The sequence below is a fragment of the Fusarium mangiferae genome (assembly GCF_900044065.1).
Source record: "Fusarium mangiferae strain MRC7560 genome assembly, contig: FMAN_scaffold004, whole genome shotgun sequence".
Lineage (NCBI taxonomy): Eukaryota > Fungi > Ascomycota > Sordariomycetes > Hypocreales > Nectriaceae > Fusarium > Fusarium mangiferae.
In genome coordinates, this window is record NW_024573924.1 from 1237760 (window position 1) to 1254861 (window position 17102).

The 17102-nt window shown below is 50.2% G+C and overlaps 7 protein-coding genes across 7 annotated transcripts; 3 read left to right on the forward strand and 4 right to left on the reverse strand.

Annotated features, from left to right (window-relative positions):
* Nucleotides 1-606: 606 nt before the first annotated feature.
* FMAN_08985 (uncharacterized protein) lies at nt 607-3989 on the reverse strand (the record flags this gene model as incomplete). The annotated part of the gene is made up of 2 exons (XM_041829774.1): nt 607-1324; nt 1375-3989. The coding sequence occupies 2 exons, from the start codon at nt 3987-3989 to the stop codon at nt 607-609; spliced, it is 3333 nt and encodes a 1110-aa protein (XP_041680504.1).
* An 883-nt stretch (nt 3990-4872) lies between these two features.
* FMAN_08986 (uncharacterized protein) lies at nt 4873-6961 on the reverse strand (the record flags this gene model as incomplete). Its single annotated transcript, XM_041829776.1, has 2 exons — nt 4873-5646; nt 5699-6961. The coding sequence occupies 2 exons, from the start codon at nt 6959-6961 to the stop codon at nt 4873-4875; spliced, it is 2037 nt and encodes a 678-aa protein (XP_041680505.1).
* Nucleotides 6962-8351: 1390 nt separating this feature from the next.
* Nucleotides 8352-8902, forward strand: FMAN_08987 (uncharacterized protein; the record flags this gene model as incomplete). The annotated part of the gene is made up of 3 exons (XM_041829777.1): nt 8352-8459; nt 8568-8619; nt 8679-8902. 3 exons carry the CDS (start codon nt 8352-8354, stop codon nt 8900-8902), a joined length of 384 nt encoding a protein of 127 aa, XP_041680506.1.
* Nucleotides 8903-9379: 477 nt separating this feature from the next.
* FMAN_08988 (uncharacterized protein) lies at nt 9380-10816 on the reverse strand (the record flags this gene model as incomplete). The annotated part of the gene is made up of 1 exon (XM_041829778.1): nt 9380-10816. One exon carries the CDS (start codon nt 10814-10816, stop codon nt 9380-9382), a length of 1437 nt encoding a protein of 478 aa, XP_041680507.1.
* A 2331-nt stretch (nt 10817-13147) lies between these two features.
* FMAN_08989 (putative PHOSPHOADENOSINE PHOSPHOSULFATE REDUCTASE) lies at nt 13148-14098 on the forward strand (the record flags this gene model as incomplete). The annotated part of the gene is made up of 1 exon (XM_041829779.1): nt 13148-14098. The coding sequence occupies one exon, from the start codon at nt 13148-13150 to the stop codon at nt 14096-14098; it is 951 nt and encodes a 316-aa protein (XP_041680508.1).
* A 548-nt stretch (nt 14099-14646) lies between these two features.
* Nucleotides 14647-15668, forward strand: FMAN_08990 (uncharacterized protein; the record flags this gene model as incomplete). The annotated part of the gene is made up of 2 exons (XM_041829780.1): nt 14647-15084; nt 15171-15668. The coding sequence occupies 2 exons, from the start codon at nt 14647-14649 to the stop codon at nt 15666-15668; spliced, it is 936 nt and encodes a 311-aa protein (XP_041680509.1).
* Nucleotides 15669-15818: 150 nt separating this feature from the next.
* Nucleotides 15819-16452, reverse strand: FMAN_08991 (uncharacterized protein; the record flags this gene model as incomplete). Its single annotated transcript, XM_041829781.1, has 3 exons — nt 15819-16193; nt 16277-16334; nt 16406-16452. The coding sequence occupies 3 exons, from the start codon at nt 16450-16452 to the stop codon at nt 15819-15821; spliced, it is 480 nt and encodes a 159-aa protein (XP_041680510.1).
* Nucleotides 16453-17102: the final 650 nt, after the last annotated feature.

The window sequence follows — 17102 nt, forward strand, 5'->3', positions numbered from 1 at the left end:
TCCCAAAAGCATGTCCATTCCTTTTCTTTCTTTTGTACTGTCTTTTCATCAGACCTTGAGTCAACGGAGTATAGAAGGATCATACCCAGTAACATTCGTTTTCATGGCTAGGCTTTGAGAGCCTGTCTGTATATATAATGACAGATGAAACTTTATTCAAAACAGAGGTTCAATTGAAGTGAACTGTCGAATCATCGTTGCTCTTAACATTAAACTTCTATCGACATACATTACATCACCTCGATATCAACAGTGACATTTGCTCCCCCTTTATGTTTCACTCAGTCAATAAGCTAACAAACAGTTGAGTTGAAAAATCGAAACAAATCGTCACAACAGTAGGAAGCTAATATGTAGAAAGTTTGATTTGATTCAAAGCCGTCTATCCCAAACCAACGCCTCTATACCATCCGTTCAGTTCTATCTAAGTATGTAAATTCCATTCGTTCTTCATAGCGATACCGCATCATGCATATAAATGAGGTGATGCCTTCATTCTCCTTTTGTTAACAACCGCCAGATACCGCACAGCGTGGAGACTTGTTCATATCCGCATAGTCTCAAAACAAAAACGCACATAAGAGCAAAAAAATCCAATGAACTTTTCTAGTTGTCCTCGTCGTCGGTGTCAGGAGGATGAGGAGTACCCTTAGGGCTGTTGAGCCATTCAATGTGACGAAGTCTGCGACGGACTTCACGCTCCTTGAGCTCCTTCTTGGTCATCTTCTTCTTCTTCCTGGCCTTGAACTTCATATCCGAGTTGTCCTCGATACCGCTATTGACAGCGCTACTAACCACGGAGCTGGCAGCAGTGCTGTTAACGCCGCTGCTGGGACGGCTGTCCTCAAAGCGGTCGAGACTGACAGCAGTGTTCCCTCGAAGGGCAACACGGCCGTCACGGACGTGCCATTGCTCAGAGCAGAGAGCACCGACAAACTCTTCATTGTGAGAAATCAGGATAACTCCACCCTTGAAGTCGCGAATAGCAACTGCAAGACCACCAAGGGAGTCACGATCCAAGAAGTTGGTAGGCTCGTCAAGCACGAGGAGATGAGGGTTGTTCCACATGGCTCCAGCAATAACAACCTTGACCTTCTGGCCTCCGGAAAGAGAGCCAATCTCGTTGTGGTTGGCGATCTCGGGGTCGAGTCCGAGATCTTCAAAGTGCTTGGAGATGACCTTAGGCTGAAGCTCACGGTAGCCGAGACCCTCTCGGGAAGCCTCGTGATCGTCAAATTCCTGGACGAGCTTGTCGAATCCAAGCTCGGTAAGGGTCTCACGAGAGATCATGGTGTTGTTCTTGGGCAGGAGACCTCGCCACTTACTGTTAGAAGTTAGTCATGAGCTTTGTGATAAAACATAAAGGGAACTTACACTTCGTATTGGAAGGTCTTCTTGTACTTTGAACGACCAACCAGAGACTCAATCTGGCGTGGAGACTTTCCATCCTTCAAATCAACCCACTTCTCCATCTGAGCGCGATCGGCATCTGACAGAACACGAGTCTGCTTCATGTGAACCTCACGGTCGTCACCGTGCTGGTAACGCCACTGAAGATACTGATTAGGGGTCTTCTCCAAATGCATCTCAACGTGCTCTAGAGCGTGCTGCTTGATATAACCAATACGGAGGTTAGGGTGCTTCTCAACTTTTCCGGTGGTAGGGATAGTCTCGCCGGTAAGGAGCTTGATAAGAGTCGACTTGCCAGCACCGTTGGGGCCAATGATAGCAACACGAGAAGACAGACTCAACTGACAAGAGACTTCCTGCAGTGACGGCTTCGTCGCACCGGGATAAGCGTATGAGACGTTGGACATGCGGATAATAGCGCGAGTCTGCGACTTGACACCAGTCAGGATACCAGGAGGAGGGAACTTGAATTGGACCGTAGAGGCGGAGAGTGTGTAGTAGCTCTTTGCCTCCGGGCGAATCTTGACGAAATTAGCCAGGTTACCCTTATAACAAGCCAGCTTCTTGTTAGGCTCGTAATGGTAAATATCAGTCGTAACATTGTCCAGGAATCCGGAGTCGTGAGAAACAATGAGACTGGTGATATCGGGATGAGACTTGAGGTAGTTCTCGAGCCAAGCGATGTTGGCAACATCAAGATGGTTAGTAGGTTCGTCCAGAAGTAGAACGTCGGCACGCTGGAGCATAGCTCGGGCCAGAGCCAGCTTCATCTTCCAACCTCCAGAAAGGGAACCAACTCTCTCAGCCTGACGACCCTCGGGGCCAGCAGTGAAGCCGAACTCGGCCAAAACCTCAGAGATACGCTCACGGCCTTGAGTAGCAATCTCAGGGTCCTTAGCAACGAACTCAAGAATGCTGATGTCAGCGTCTTCGCCCTGGTTGTGCTCAACATAGCAGGTACGGAGAACATCTTGAGGAGGGAATCCCTCGAGCTTGCCATTAGCAATGCTTCGCATGAGGGTAGACTTTCCAGCACCGTTGCGGCCGCAAAGACCATATCGGTGACCCTTGAGGAGTCGCAGGTTGGTGTGTGACAAGAGCAGCATACCACCATAGGCGAGAGAGAAATCGGCGTTGACAATTTCGACCTCACCGTCGTCCTCCTTCTCAGGAACCCCGTACCGGCGGTGGTCCTCGTCTACATAGTGCTGCTGAATAGTGTCGGCAATCTTTTGAGGAGCCTCGGCATCCTTCACGAAACTCTTGACGTAGGGGGCAATTCTTCCAGAGATGCGATTGACGAACCGGTAATTGACATCAATGGCGACCATGTCAGAAATATAGGGACGAGCCTGCTTCCAGAGGTCCAGGCTTCCAGTAAGGCCGCCGTTGACCTTGATCTGCTCATCAAGAATCTTGGCTACGTCGTCTCCTGCGGTACGAGCGACGACATCCTTGTCGTCACCCATAGCCTTCTCCATAGTGGCGAGGGCGCGTTCAGCGATCTCACGGACCTCAGGGAGCGAGGCTCGGTCGCAAACGCTCTTGACGCCAGGGATCAGCTTGGGTAAGAATGTTCGGGCCTCGATGGGGTCGTGGACCAGCTTTGTCAAGTTTTCGACGATAACTACAGTCTGTCGGAGAACCTCCTGGGCAGTGGTGGGGTTGTTAAGAGATCGCTCGAGGAAAGGGGTCAGAAGAGCCAGGACGGGTGAGGTAACGATGGCGACGAAGGTGGTTTGAGACAGAGCGTGAATAGCCTTCTGGAGAGTCTGAGACGAAGGGTGCTGCATGGTATCGATAAGAAGAGGGATACGAGGAGCAACATCGTCGTTGGAGAGAAGGGTAGTGAGAGAGTTCATAGTGTGGACGGCTTGCTTCTCGACCTCGGCCTTCAAGTCATGCATGCCATTCTCGACCACGGGGATCAAGCCAGCGAGCTTTGCACCCATGGCCTCGCGGAGGACATCCTTCTCAAGGGCCTCCTCTTTGGTGCCTCCAATAGAAATTTGAGCCTTATCAGCCATCTTCTGAAGAAGCTTGTAGGCGCCAACGGTTCCCTGCCACTTTCCGGTCTTCTTGGAAAGGTACTCGGTAAGAGCAGGAAGGAGACCAGCGACAAGAGCCTCGGGGCTCAGGATGCCAAAAGCGGCATCGAGGCCATACTGTGCAGCCTCACGGACGACAGCGCCCTTATCAGAGAGAGCATCAAGAGCGCAGCCGACAAGACCGCCATCCTGGAGGAGCAGAACGACCTCGCTGACAGGCTGCCGAGGAAGGAAACGCTCAAAGACGGCACCTAGAAGGTTCTGACTGGACTCGCGACGAAGACCCGACTTCTTATCAGCGGCAGCCTTCTTGATCTCGGCAATGATGCCGTACTCGTTCAAGCCGGCAACGCCAACCGAAGAGAGGATAATCTCGCAGAGGCCATAGCATGCATCGATCGAAGCGGCCGAGGTCTTTGCAGTGAAGATTGTGTTGAGGAGGTCGTTGATGGTTTCCTGAGATGGCGGGGGCGGGGCCTCATTAGATACCATCGTCGGGTCCTGCGACGGCGGCGTAACGGGGTGAGGCATCGTCTACGGTTGTCTTCGTATAAGCAAACAAATATATACGATCAATGGGCCTCGTTGAGTATTAGGCACTGTTCCAGGAGAGGACAGTAGGAATAAGAAGGAGGGAAAAGGAACAACAAAAACCAACGAGGCCCTTGAGGGAAAAATAGGTAGCGAGCGTAGAAAAACCGCTGCTTACGATGGATGTTAGGTAAAACAAAGCGACTTTCATAGGTTGGGCGCACTAACTACTAAATTTCGGTTTGAAATTTTTCTTATCGCTAGCGGCGGTTGTCTTATCGCCATCCACTCGGAGACTCCGCCCCACTACCTAACTAGATGTATGTATCCTTGTTTATTTCCACGTGCATTCTGGGTAATCAATTAGTGGACTCTCAGACTCTCAATATGCGATTCAGAGTTACCGATCCAGAGGCAAATTAAGTACATTTCCTATTTTGTCGGTGACTAGGTACGGTCTACCTGATTAATTCGATCAAAGTTCTAGCCATCACTCCATGTAAAGTAAAAACAGGTTGTAAGAAAAGTGAATGGATCTAGTGGCTTAAACTGACTGTGGTATCTAAATAAAGTCTCTGATGTGTATCAAAGCCAAGGCTCGTCTTCCCAGTCAATGCCCGTTCAACGCCCGCAAGTCGGTGGCCATACCACGAGTTACCGACTTTTCCAGAGTCTTTGCTAAAAACAAAAGGGGAATGAATGCGTGAAATATAGTCGACTAGTTAACATAAGGTAGGTAGGGGGTATAATAAGAGAAGAAAGAAACAGGCATCATATCATCCTGACCGCCTCACATGATGAATACTTCCCAGAAGCTGCGCCATCTTGAGAAAAATAAAATACAACTACAATGCAAGAGTAAAATCCCACCTCAGTGCATCAGCTAATGACTGTGTTCACTTCTCAGAGCCACTGGACCTTGGAAACCAGAACTTCCAGGGACGACGTCGTGCATTTCCAATCCCTGAGAGCTCGATCTCGGCCGCTTGTCTCGTCGAATGCCTAGGCGTTGGTCGCCTTCATGATAATGCGCTTTGAACTGATAATACGTGGGTTGTCGAGGGCGGCATAGAACGACAACAAAGTTCTTCAACATGTTGGCTTGAGAGAATGCCCGGAAACGCTCCTTCTTAGCAAACTTGTGTGAGTTCATGTACTCTCTGGTCGTTTCGCCTCGCGCCATGAGGAAGACGTGATATCCCATCAAAGCAGCAGGATAAAGGAAGGAGATAAACCCAAGAAATACCAACGCAAAAGGAACTCGGAAGTGGTCAATAGCTTTTCCGAACGAGACGCCTTCACGATTCTTGTAAAGAAGTATCTGTGTAAGAGAAGTGGCGATGAGGTATGCCGCGAGGATAGTTGCGGATGTAACAAAGGTAAAGAAATATCGGTAATTACGTTTCCCGACACAGTTGTTGAGCCACACGCAGTGATGGTCATGGGTTTCGATACAGTTATCGCATAAGCGACAGTGGTGGGCACGGGGTGGCCGCCAGATATTGCATGTTCTACAGTGCTTAACCGGAACTTCCATGGCGGCTGTTGATGATTCCGCGGATTTTATCAATGCCCAATCTGTCGTGGGCGGGCTAAGTTGGAGAGGGTCGTCGTTGTCGTCGACAGGGGGAAACTGGTGAAGATTTCGCGGAAGAATCTAACAAATATTAGTCAACGAGCATCCTGCTGTGACGAGATATAAGACTTACCCCAGGGTCCGTGACAGAGGCGTGGATGAAGGAAGAGAAACATATATACGCAAGGTATGCAAAAACAATAGGTATCGCAGGCGATACCTGCTTCCATAACCAAGGTGCTTCAAAACCAAAGAACAGAGCGCAAGGAATTATGACAAAGATACCAGTCGCAATATTAACAGGTCTCCCTCTTGTGTTTTGCCAGCGACCACCAAGACAGAATACTGTGTTGCCATCGAAATACTGATAAACACGTCCGAGATCTGATTTCTGACTTGGCTTATGAGGGACCCGGGGATGACGCTCAGTATGAGAGTCTACAGGTCTGAACTGTGGTGAAGATGCGGACGAAGAGAGTTTCTCAGCTCCTTCGGTGCTGCGATTTTGACTTTGCTGGCCTTCGTTACTTCGACCCGGCATAAGGAAGCTTGATCGAAACGACCGTGGAGATTTAATCGGGCTGGGCAGGTTGTGTAGGTCCTTATAACTCTTGTCCACAATGATGTTATGCTGAAAGTGACCTGTATCGGAAGTCTTGCCTTGTTGAAGAGGACGAACACTATCAGTCAAACTCCCTGCAGGATAATGGCCATGGCTAGGGCTCGTATTCGCTGTTATTCTGTCCAAAGTTTCTTGTTCCGTCATTTCCGTGCCCCGGGATGGTGGAGATCGCATGTTATCGTCATTGCTTGTTTGACGCTGCAGCTGCGCAATGGGGTTCGATATGATACTTTGCCGTGTTTGACTACCACTAGCTTCGCCGTGCTCATCGAATCTTTGTTGTGACGTTGGCGATGTTGGTGACGTTGGCGAGGTAGGAGACGCTGGCGACATTTGACTCATTGTAGATGGGCGATGCGATCCTCCTCTTTGCGCCTGTAGTTTCTGCGAGCTCATGGGTCTGAAAAAAGCATGCGACTGCAACGATGGAACATGGCTCCTGCTTGATAAACTCGGCGCTTGACTTGTCGAACCGGCAGTCGAACTCTCGACACTCCCTCTCTTCGCTTGTACGCCAGAAAGATATGTCTTGTTACGCAAAGACTGGCCCTGCCATGGACCCCTGGAAGACGCTCCCGTTCTTGCAGTATCAGGCCGGGAACCCATGTCCGCACTTCGAGGAATGCTCATTCTGTTCTTTTGTAACTCTGGCCCGTCCCCGTCCTCACTCGCGATGTCTGTCATTCGAGAAGAAATTATGCTCGGCGGCCGGGCCGCTTCGGAACGGGAATTATGTGGCGCTGAGAAGCCATCGTCATCGGATTTCGTGGCCATAGCGATGGCAATGTTGAGTAATGGTGTCGTTAGCAGTCGTCTACCTAGAGACGACTTTACAGGAAGTCCTGATCGAAATTAAGGCAACGGTTGCGCGAAAGGTCGAACCCAGCTCAGCCTCCCATTCAGAGTCTTGTTAATTCCGTCGCCTAGCCAGTGAATAGGTAGTGTCGAGCGTTATCCAAAGTGAAATCGGCACGGTCGGCAGGTTGGTCGCGTTACGCAGTACTGTACAAAGGAGCCAAATGAAGGGATGGAAGGACAGGGGTGAGAGGATACGGGTTTCGATCGTGGAAAAGGGAATTAGGAGAAAGTGGTCGCGAGAAAGATAGCTAAGCACGGTAGGTACTAGGTAGGGAGCGCACAATTGGAGAGTTAAACCAGTAAGTAAAAGAGAACGTAGTTAAAGGGCGGCCAGCAAAGAAAAGAAAGGTGATGGGATGGTGACAAGATGAAGAGGAGGTGTATGCTCGTTCCTTTTTCCTGTCCTTGCCTTGCCTTGTTCCGGCTCAGGACTGGTTTCTTTTTCCAAGCCCAGCCCAGCCCAGTCCAGCCTCAGAAACCTTGGGCCCGACTCCTTAGGTAATTGGACGTTCGCGCTCTCCCAAGCTATCGTCCTCAGGCCCCCTACCTAGTAAGGGGCCAGGGGCTAACCTCAGGGCAGGTCGCTGAAGCCCCTGCTAGCGGCGCTGTTCTAAGGGCTGTCGGAGGTTGAGAACTCCAGACGATAACTGATCACGAAAAGTACTACTAACTAGACTAAGAGATTGGTATGGCTGAGCGCATACATACGCCGCAATCAAAATGCTCTGTACCTAGCTTTCTCATGCACAAAAAGACGTCACTTTCAACAGATTGTGGAAACCTTCTGCAGCAACCCGTTTCGTTGACGTTTGACAGCCAGTCCCAGAATAACGTCGTTACGGTAACTAGTAGGTAACTCAGTTAATAATGATGGTTGCATTCACTTAAAACTCGGCTGAAGCCAGCTAACTCTACTAGGTAAGTAGTCTTGGCTTGAAGAGGTTGATATGATCGTCGCTGCATCACAATGAACGAATCTTTCAAAGTACTTAGGTACCTGTACTTTAGCCAGGGACAATACCTACCTTAGTAGTACCTACCTGGGTAGGAGAAAGCCAGCTTGTGGCCTGGTTACCCAGGCGCCATCGCTAGAAAGCTCTGGACTCAACTCAAGACGTCATTCCTTGTAAATCGTGATGCTACACGTGACCTTCTCAGCTCCCCCAGCATTGGCCAATGAAAGTGCACGCATTCATCGTAGCGACTGTCTCCGAAATCATACGAGAACTTCAAAGCTTCAACCACCTAAGAAAGACCCCGACGTAGAAACCCATTCTGCAACAGCAAACAAGAGCACGTCGTCAAAATGGCCTCTCGCATCTCCCGCCGATTCCTCTCCACCACCGCCCGCCGCTTCCAGGAGCACCAGAAGGCTGAGCTCAAGAAGGAGTCTCGTCGCAACCCTGAGATTCTGGTGCGTCATAATGCCTCGGCCCACCCTTGGAACTATGCCCGGCCAAAACAATGAGCGGCGGAAATGGACCACGAATTATGGTTGCTAACGTAAATGGATGATTTGTAGATTCTCGGCGGTGTTATGGTTGCTGCCCTTGGCGGTGCTGGCTACTACCTTGGTACGGAAATCAATTGATATGTCAAAAACTGAAGCAATTGCTGACATCGCCATCTTCAGGCCGATCTCCCACTGGCGCTACCTCCGAGTCTCCCGTCACCATTGCTACTCACCCCTGGGAGAGCGGCAGCTCTGGCAAGTACCAGTACCACCCCGGTGGTGACCCCAACGCCGCTCCCAAGGACGCTCCCAGCGCTCTCAACGTTGTCGTCGTTCCCAACGTTACCCTTCCCGCCGAGCTTCACGAAAAGTACAACAAGTGGGGCAAGGACGGATACCCTTAAATCACTAGTTTGGAATGATGTTGGAGCTGGCTACATGGACAAGCATGTATTGTAGGGAAAGAGGGGAGAGCTTATGAGTTGGATCAGCCAGGTCTCTCACGCCCTGTGTAGAAAGAAGAACAAAATGGGCTTGATCTAAGCAACCGCCTATAGTTCACATACGACGTGCCGCAATTTTTCTTAGCTTTGTGTCTTTCAACTATAATTTGACTTATCTCTGGCCTTATTATATCTGTGCCTGACCTCCAGCTCACGGGAATTGACCGGGCGAAAGGCTGGTCTGGATATGTTCACATGGGCTGCCAATCACACCAGCGACGTGGCATGATTTCACATACATCACAGAATAACTCTTGTTTCTCGTTACTTCTTGGTATCTCATCACTCACCACTACAACACCCGCCGTTCCTTGTAATATCCTAAACTCCTGTCTTCACCAGTCTTGTGACAACTTTCTCTGGACTCAACGCCGACAACTAAACAACCAACGCATCAATCTCTTCGGAGGTGAATCCAAGAAGGTACAGGAGATCCAAGAGGCTCTCTCCGTTCAGGCGGGCGTTAGCTTCCATCTGAACACGAGGCTTTGCGTTCCATGCAACTCCCAGACCTGCCTTGTCCAGCATGAGCAAGTCGTTAGCGCCATCGCCAACAGCAATGACCTGACACAGATCAATGCCCTCCTTGGCAGCAATGTCAACGAGGAGATCCCTCTTCCGCTCCTTTCCCACAATAACCCCCTCAACCTCGCCCGTGAACTTGCCGTCCTGAATAACAACATGGTTCGCGTGGGCGTAATCAATGCCCAGTTGGCCAGCTAGCCATCCTGTCAAGGGCTGGAAACCGCCTGAGAGAACAGCTGTCTTGACACCCAGTCGCTTGAAGGCCTTGATCAACTCTGGTACGCCCTTGGTGACGTCCAATACTGGTCGCAGGCCTTCGAACAGGTTGGCAGGGAGGCCCTTCAGAAGAGCAACTCGTTCGCGGAAAGAAGCCTCGAATTCCAGCTCACCCATCATGGCACGGTGTGTAATCTCGGCAACTCGCGCAGCCAGATCTGGGGGATCCTTGACATGGTCAGCCAAAAGGTCAATCACCTCTTGAGTGATGAGTGTGCTGTCCATATCAAAAACCACAAGTCGAGGATGGCGTCTCCATACTGTGTCCCGCTGAAGGACCACATCGACGTTCCATTCCTGCTCAAATCGGTAGATCATCTCATGCTTTCTCAGGTCATCCAGGCTCAGATATTCAGGTGATGGCGTAGGAGAGAGCGTGAGCTCAACAATGCGCGGTTGCTCTTGGTTATCCAAACATCGATGAGAGGAGTGAGGCTCATCTGCGTCCTGAGGAAGAGGGAATGAAGACATGAGGTGGAGGAATGAGGTGATGCATAGAGGTGAGATATAGGAACCATAGATGTGGTCGAGCTGCTCTGACTCTTGAGTTGGCGGCTCCAGAGGATACACGTTGGGATCAGTTGTCGGGGCCAGATTGGCGGGCAGAGACTCGTTACTGTCTGCAAAGGTGGTTTTGACGGGAGATCTGGAGCCCTGGTCCTCGCCCCTCGGCTTATAGAAAAGGGTCGCGATAAGACGATCCGACTTCTCACCAGCTCTGGGAGCGCAATTGGGGTGAGAGTACGAGTGGCTCAGTCCACTGTCTACGACGGTGGGGGGGTTCTCCTCAGAAGGGATGCCATTGAAGGGCAAGATAGGCCTTGTCTGGGGAACGGGTGAGTTGCTGGTATCCTCTATAACGGTGTCGATGCCGTGGAACAGCTGATCCTGTCGAGCTGAGTCTGGTCGAGGAGGGCGGTACTCCTGGTGATCACTAAGGTAAGAGCTGCTCCTCATGGAACCCAGCTGCGGCCGTGTGACATTCTGTTTGGTGGGACTTGTCTGGTCTGCCATTGTGTTGAGTGTATGTTTGTGTGTGTGTACTGTAATTGCGTACGTGCGCAGGGTGAGTGAGATTTGCTAACGTCTGACTGACTGGCTCTGACTGGTTCCAGTAATCAAAAGCGTCAAGGAAAGGCTGAGATACGAAGTTTAGGGCCCAGAAAGGATACTGAGAAATGTTTAAATCAACGTATAGTAGATAGGATAAGTGATAACGCGCAGGTGCCTAGGTATGGTACGGCGAGCAACGGACCCTAGAAGCTTTGCGTTGAATCAGTCTTCAGACTCAAAGATGAGAGGGTAGTGAGCGTGGGTTGGTAGGCTGTCTTTGGACAGTCCGTGTTTAGCCCCGCCAATGGGCTCGTGCGACTTTGACCTCACGGCATCTGCGGCTCCCTGTCAGGCTTTGTCTAGGGTATGATTGGTGCAAATAAGCCCGCAGCCTCACGGGTTTTGTCATTTTGATGAAGACCTTCAATGAACCTGGAAAATCACGTGAGTTTAATTTAAGATGTATGTAACTCTGAGGAATTGTCTGTGGTAAATCTCTGGAGGCCGTGGCTGTAACTTGTAGCCCACAGTTTGTCTCGTTGGAGTCCTGACTCTCGTCATCAAGTTAGCTCATAGTATTGGCTCCGTGTGGCTCGGTGTTTGGCAAACTGTCGGTGTCGACTCATGAAGGAAACATTGAGATGATGGATGCTTGGCTCACTCAGGAGCGAAAATCAACAAGATTATACTGGTAGAGGACGGGTCACATTGATAGAGCAATGAGCAATGACGCAAGCAACGAGCTGGGATTATGACGTAGCTTGAGATTAGGGTCAGAGATCTCCATGTTAGCTTGATAAGTCAGCAAGTTTGGCACTTCATTGTTAAACCCGTATTAGTGAGCACTCAATTGTCGGAACACGGCCTAACCTTTGATCCCTCGTGCGAAACGACCCGAAGAGGAGGGAAAAAATTGTTCAAACTGGAGCCAGGCGCAACGGCAGTCGCACGGTTCCTCGGTACCGATGTTCCGAACCTCATATGGACAATGACCGACTGCCGCACCGGCTGCCCAGTATTAGATTGCGCCTTTGAAGCACGTCTTTTTGGGGGCATGTAAGACGTCGTCACAGTTTTATAACTGGGATTGAATTGTTCGCTGTGTGTTTATACGGGCTGAGATACAGGCATTGAGCTGTCGGCCCTTATGAAGCCTAACTGAAAAATCATCAACAAAGGAACTTTGATATCATGGATCTCGGTATGTGGCAACACAATGGCTCATTCTTGCGACAGAGATTCATACATACACCAAGTGACACACTATCATCGTAAACGGAAAGCATATTCGCTTCCTCCGGGGATACTATGTACATATTTGAATTTCGCAACCCAGGCCAAAATGACATGATCGCGGGGAACCTGCCCTCGTGCTCACAATCGTGCAATCGATGGATGGCCCTGGTCAGTCACTGACTCCGTCTGATCTCGTCAATCCAATAGTTAGTTACATCCATGCCCAGATCTAGATAACATGGAATTTGACTTTGACTGTGAGATTAGCCAGATCAAGACCATATAATTTCTAAGCGATGCTTATAGAACCTTCTGCTCGCATGATGATGATAACCTCCAACCTCCGGGGTTGCCGCTACCTACCTATGTATAGTCCCACCGAATAAGAGGCCCAATGGACCTCCGGCTCGGCGGCTGTATTGAAGTTATGTCGTTGTCCGGGATAAGGTGAGGCAAAACAAGTCCCATCTGCTGGGCGCCATTTCAGGGCTTTGATCCATAGGCCAATCAGACTTTGTCCTGAGCGTGGCGCCCCCATCGCGAAAGGTATAGCGTCGATGTCGTGATCAGTCTCAGTTGCAACTCATGGTCGTTAATCCTCATGGCGGCGATTGCGCAATTGCAGCTCCCCATCTTTTTCCACGTCCTGGGCTCGTCACAGGCAGAATACTCTCGGGTTCGGACGATGTCCTTGCACATTACTAAGGTCGCCCTTGATCGGGGGCACAGCGGGCGGTCGCCCGGACATAGCTTGTAACCCCCATACAATTCAGCACGTCTCTCCCTCTTCGTCTCCCTCTCTCTCGACTTAACTTAAGAATTTGACTGTCCTCGTTCATCGTCGTGTTCGTCATCTCGTCCTTCCAGTGCTTTGAAATCCTGCTCTATAATCAAATCAGCACAGTATCTGCGTCATCAACTCGACTAGAGCCTCTTCACTCTACCTTACCTTTGGCTGCCTATTAGATATAACTGGGATACATCCTCACCTATCCCAGCTTTCAACAAGTTTCAAGTAACAACTCATCGTTGAAACACCATCACCGCGTCTTGAACATGCCTGCCTTCATCTCCCAAACATCCTCGCAGGTGTCACTCACCGACATCAAGCTTGAGTGCGAGTCAGGCTATGTCTCTGGACAAAACTCAGAATACTCGTCACCATCATCATCAACCACCCTGCCCCAGGTCTCTCTCACAAAGGCCCACATCAACCATCTCAACAACATGCTCGAGGATATGCACCCCATGGACATCCTCCGATTCTGCAAGGTCATGTTCCCAAACCTGTACCAATCGACTGCCTTTGGCTTGACCGGTCTCGCAACCATGGACATGCTCTCCAAGATCCAGAAGGAGCACCCCAACTCTCCCACTGTCGACCTCATCTTCCTGGATACCTTGTACCACTTCAAGGAGACATACGACCTTGTCGACCGAGTTAAGGAGCGATACCCTAACGTCCCTGTCCACATCTTCAAGCCCGATGGCGTCAACAATACCGAAGAGTTCGAGGACATGTACGGAAAGGAGATGTGGAACACCGCTAGTGAGATGTATGACTGGATTGCCAAGGTCGAGCCTCTCCAGCGAGCCTATGATGAGCTCAAGGTTGCTGCCGTACTCAACGGTCGTCGACGATCTCAGGGTGCTGCCCGTGGGTCCATCCCCATCATCGAAGTTGACGATGAGCGTGGTGTCGTCAAGATCAACCCTCTGGCCACTTGGTCCTTCAAGCAGGTCAATAACTACATCAAGGAGAACAATGTTCCCTATAACGCTCTCCTCGACCAAGGCTACAAGTCCATCGGTGACTGGCACTCTACTGCTCCCGTCAAGGAGGGTGAAGACGAGCGAGCTGGCCGATGGAAGGGCCAAGACAAGACCGAATGTGGCATCCACAACAAGAAGTCTCGATACGCTGAGTTTGTTGCTATGATGGAGCGCAAGCAACAAGAGGAGAAGCTTGCTGCTGCCCTCGAGAAAGTGGCTCTGCCCACCGTATGAGTGCACTTGCACCCAGACAACCACTTATCTTTGATGACTTAATGATTGAGACATTATGCGAGGCGTTTAAGGAGATAAACTGGCTCGGCAGTTATCGTGACTGAGCCGAATGGAGCTTTTGGTATTTCGGAAATCATCGAATGGCGTTTGGGGAAACATACAGGAAGCTGGGTGCAATGGGGAAATAGCAAGCACATGACTGCAGATAGATATGTTGCAGGCTGCAGACAGAACAATAAGTGAAAGAATCAACCAAACTTCTCATGTGTCTTTGATAGTGAGATCTGTGATGCCAATTATGAGAAATGAAGTCAAATTTCAATGGTAATCAGGATCACGAGGTTGGAGCCACAATGATAAGCTACCCCGCGTCGAGACATGAGTTTTCAAGCTAACAAAACATCACATCCCCACTGCCAGGCTCTGATATCGTCTTATCTGGGCCCTTTGACCTACCTACCCTTTAGTGCTATCTACAACTGTCCATCGTGACCTTTTTCAGCCTCGCGCCACTGCTAACAAATAGAAAGTTCTTGCCTCTTGCCAATATGCAGGAACTCGCTTCTTGTCCGTCCGCTTTTGTTGGAAGAAAGAAAAAGATTCTTGAGCAGCTTGCAATTCCAGACACAGAATACACGGATGCTTCACCGAAAGGCTCTGTAGATGAGGGTATCAGAGATCTCATTGATGAAATCAACCAACAATCTGGATTTGTCACTACCAGCAGCTGTGCAGGCCGTGTCAGCGTTTTTCTTGAAGGGCGGAGAGTTGCTGACACTGAAGGAGAAGATGAACGGGTAGCAGGTGTCGGTGGAAAAGGCGCTGGGGGAGCTTGGTTGTTCGTTTCCCATGATCCAGTACCTGACAAGGGTGATGGAAGTACAGACTGGAGCAGTTTATTTGGACTCCGGGAATCTACAGAGGCACAGGAGACAACTGGGGAAGTGAAAGAGAGAAGGCTTGTCCACTTCAAGTACGAGGCAATGGTAAGCAGAAATTGTGCTGTATCGAGTATAGCGAAAAGGCATTATATACCTAATACAAGGAACATCCATACTGAGATATTACGTAGATCCTCCACGTTCTCACAGCATCACCCGAACACGCTCAACTACTTCTGCGCTGCGGCCTACAGGCAGGGTTTCGCGAGTCGGGTGCCCTCAATATCATCCCGAATGGCAAGGATGCTGCCACTCCTATGGTGGCTATACGGACAATGGGACTTGCCTTTGAGTCTCTCATCGGGCAGCAAATTGACGGCCATCGGCAATGCATAGTCTCATCCGAGTACCTCCAGGCCCTTGTCCAAATTGCCAATGAGCGCTTTACCGAGAACAAGAAGCGCATCGAACGTTTTCAGAACGCCTTCAGAGATGCTGTCGCTGCTCCAGTACCACGTCTAAATCCTGAAGGGCAAGAATGGGAGGATGCTGCAGCGAGAAGAGAAAGGAAGCGTGCCGAAGGCCTGCGAAAGAAGGCCGAGCTGGAAGCCAAGCAAGAGACAGAACCAGAATCAGACCGCGCCAATTCAGGAAAGGAGGAGGACGCAGGACTGTTTTTTGAGATATAAGCTGTACACTTTGATTCCTCAACCTACCTAGTTTTACCCGCTATCAATGCCGTAATGTACACGTGCGTACCTGTCTGGGCATACCAGAGCCCATAGCCTCTATATCTCTAGAATCATTCCCCATTCGCATTATCAGTTTTCCTTGTCTCTCTACGAGACGACCTTCTCGACCCAGCTCTTCTCAAGTTTCTTAACTTCGGCCTTGAAGTTCTCCACCTCCTGCCAGCAGTCAAGCGGCCGTCGGTCGTGCTCCCGCAGACATCGAATGACTTCATTGCGCGCTCCCTCAACACTCTCGGGCAGAGGACGCACTTGCTTGCGTGACTCCAGCTTCTCACGCATGGCTTCAATCTCCTTGCTAACGGTGTACTGGCTCGTGCTGTTGTCATCCTTGAAATCGGCGCTGGCGAGTTTCTCGTGTGCTATTTTGAGAGCTTCGGCCTCTTTCTGCTGTAGCTTCTTGAGCTCCTCGGCCACGCGGGCCTGGATCTGGAGCTCGACTATCTTGGAACGAGAGGCATCGGTCTATTTAGAATCGAGAGAACGTGCATTAGCTTCGATTGATGCCCGTGGAAAACATAGTGGTAAGACAATGCGGATAGAAGTACCTCATTGCTGGATTGTAGTGAATCAACGAGATCTTGTGACAGTCCGTTAGGCGCTGAGCTGTTTATTGGCAAGCTGTTAGTCACTGATTGCAACATAGTAGCATGCCCTCCATGTTTTGATTAACTTACGCCTTCCACACATGTGAGGAGATTGGTTTCGACTCGCTGGAACCCATTGTGTCGACCGCAATGGCTGTACAACCGATGTTCAATGCCCGGCTCTCAATAGCCTTCCTGGAAATTTCCGGTTAAGCGGCGATCCGTGGCTGCCTGAGGTTGTAAATCTATCTGGTCTAGCGACGCCTCTTGTGGCGCTTTAGTGTGGCGCCTCACCGGCGACCGAGATGTAGGTAGTCACCGAAACTATTACACCACATGCCACTTGTACTGTAATGCAATTTATGCATGACATTGTCCGAGCAGGTTTCAACACGGGACGATGTCCGTGCCACTTGCGATGATGATTCAACAAACATGCTACTATCGGCAATCTATCTTCCACAAGCAATGATAAACTTATAACACCGGCCGAGCCCGCGCTTATTACGGTATGATGTTGGGGTAAGATGGCCTGTTCTAAGAGCATAGCGATTTACAGAAGCCAATGCCTGCCGATGCAAAGAATGGTGAATGTCACGGTGACCCAGCTTACGAAGACCTGCTGTGAGGTCGCGGCTTGACTGGCTGATAGGAGTCAAGGATCAACGCAAGCATCAGGTTCAGGACAATCTCCTCAAGGAACCTTGAGATTTCCATTTCTGGAATCCAGATAGCGCCCGCTCGCGGGGCTGTCATACATCAGATGTAGCTTACCAAGGCATCGGAA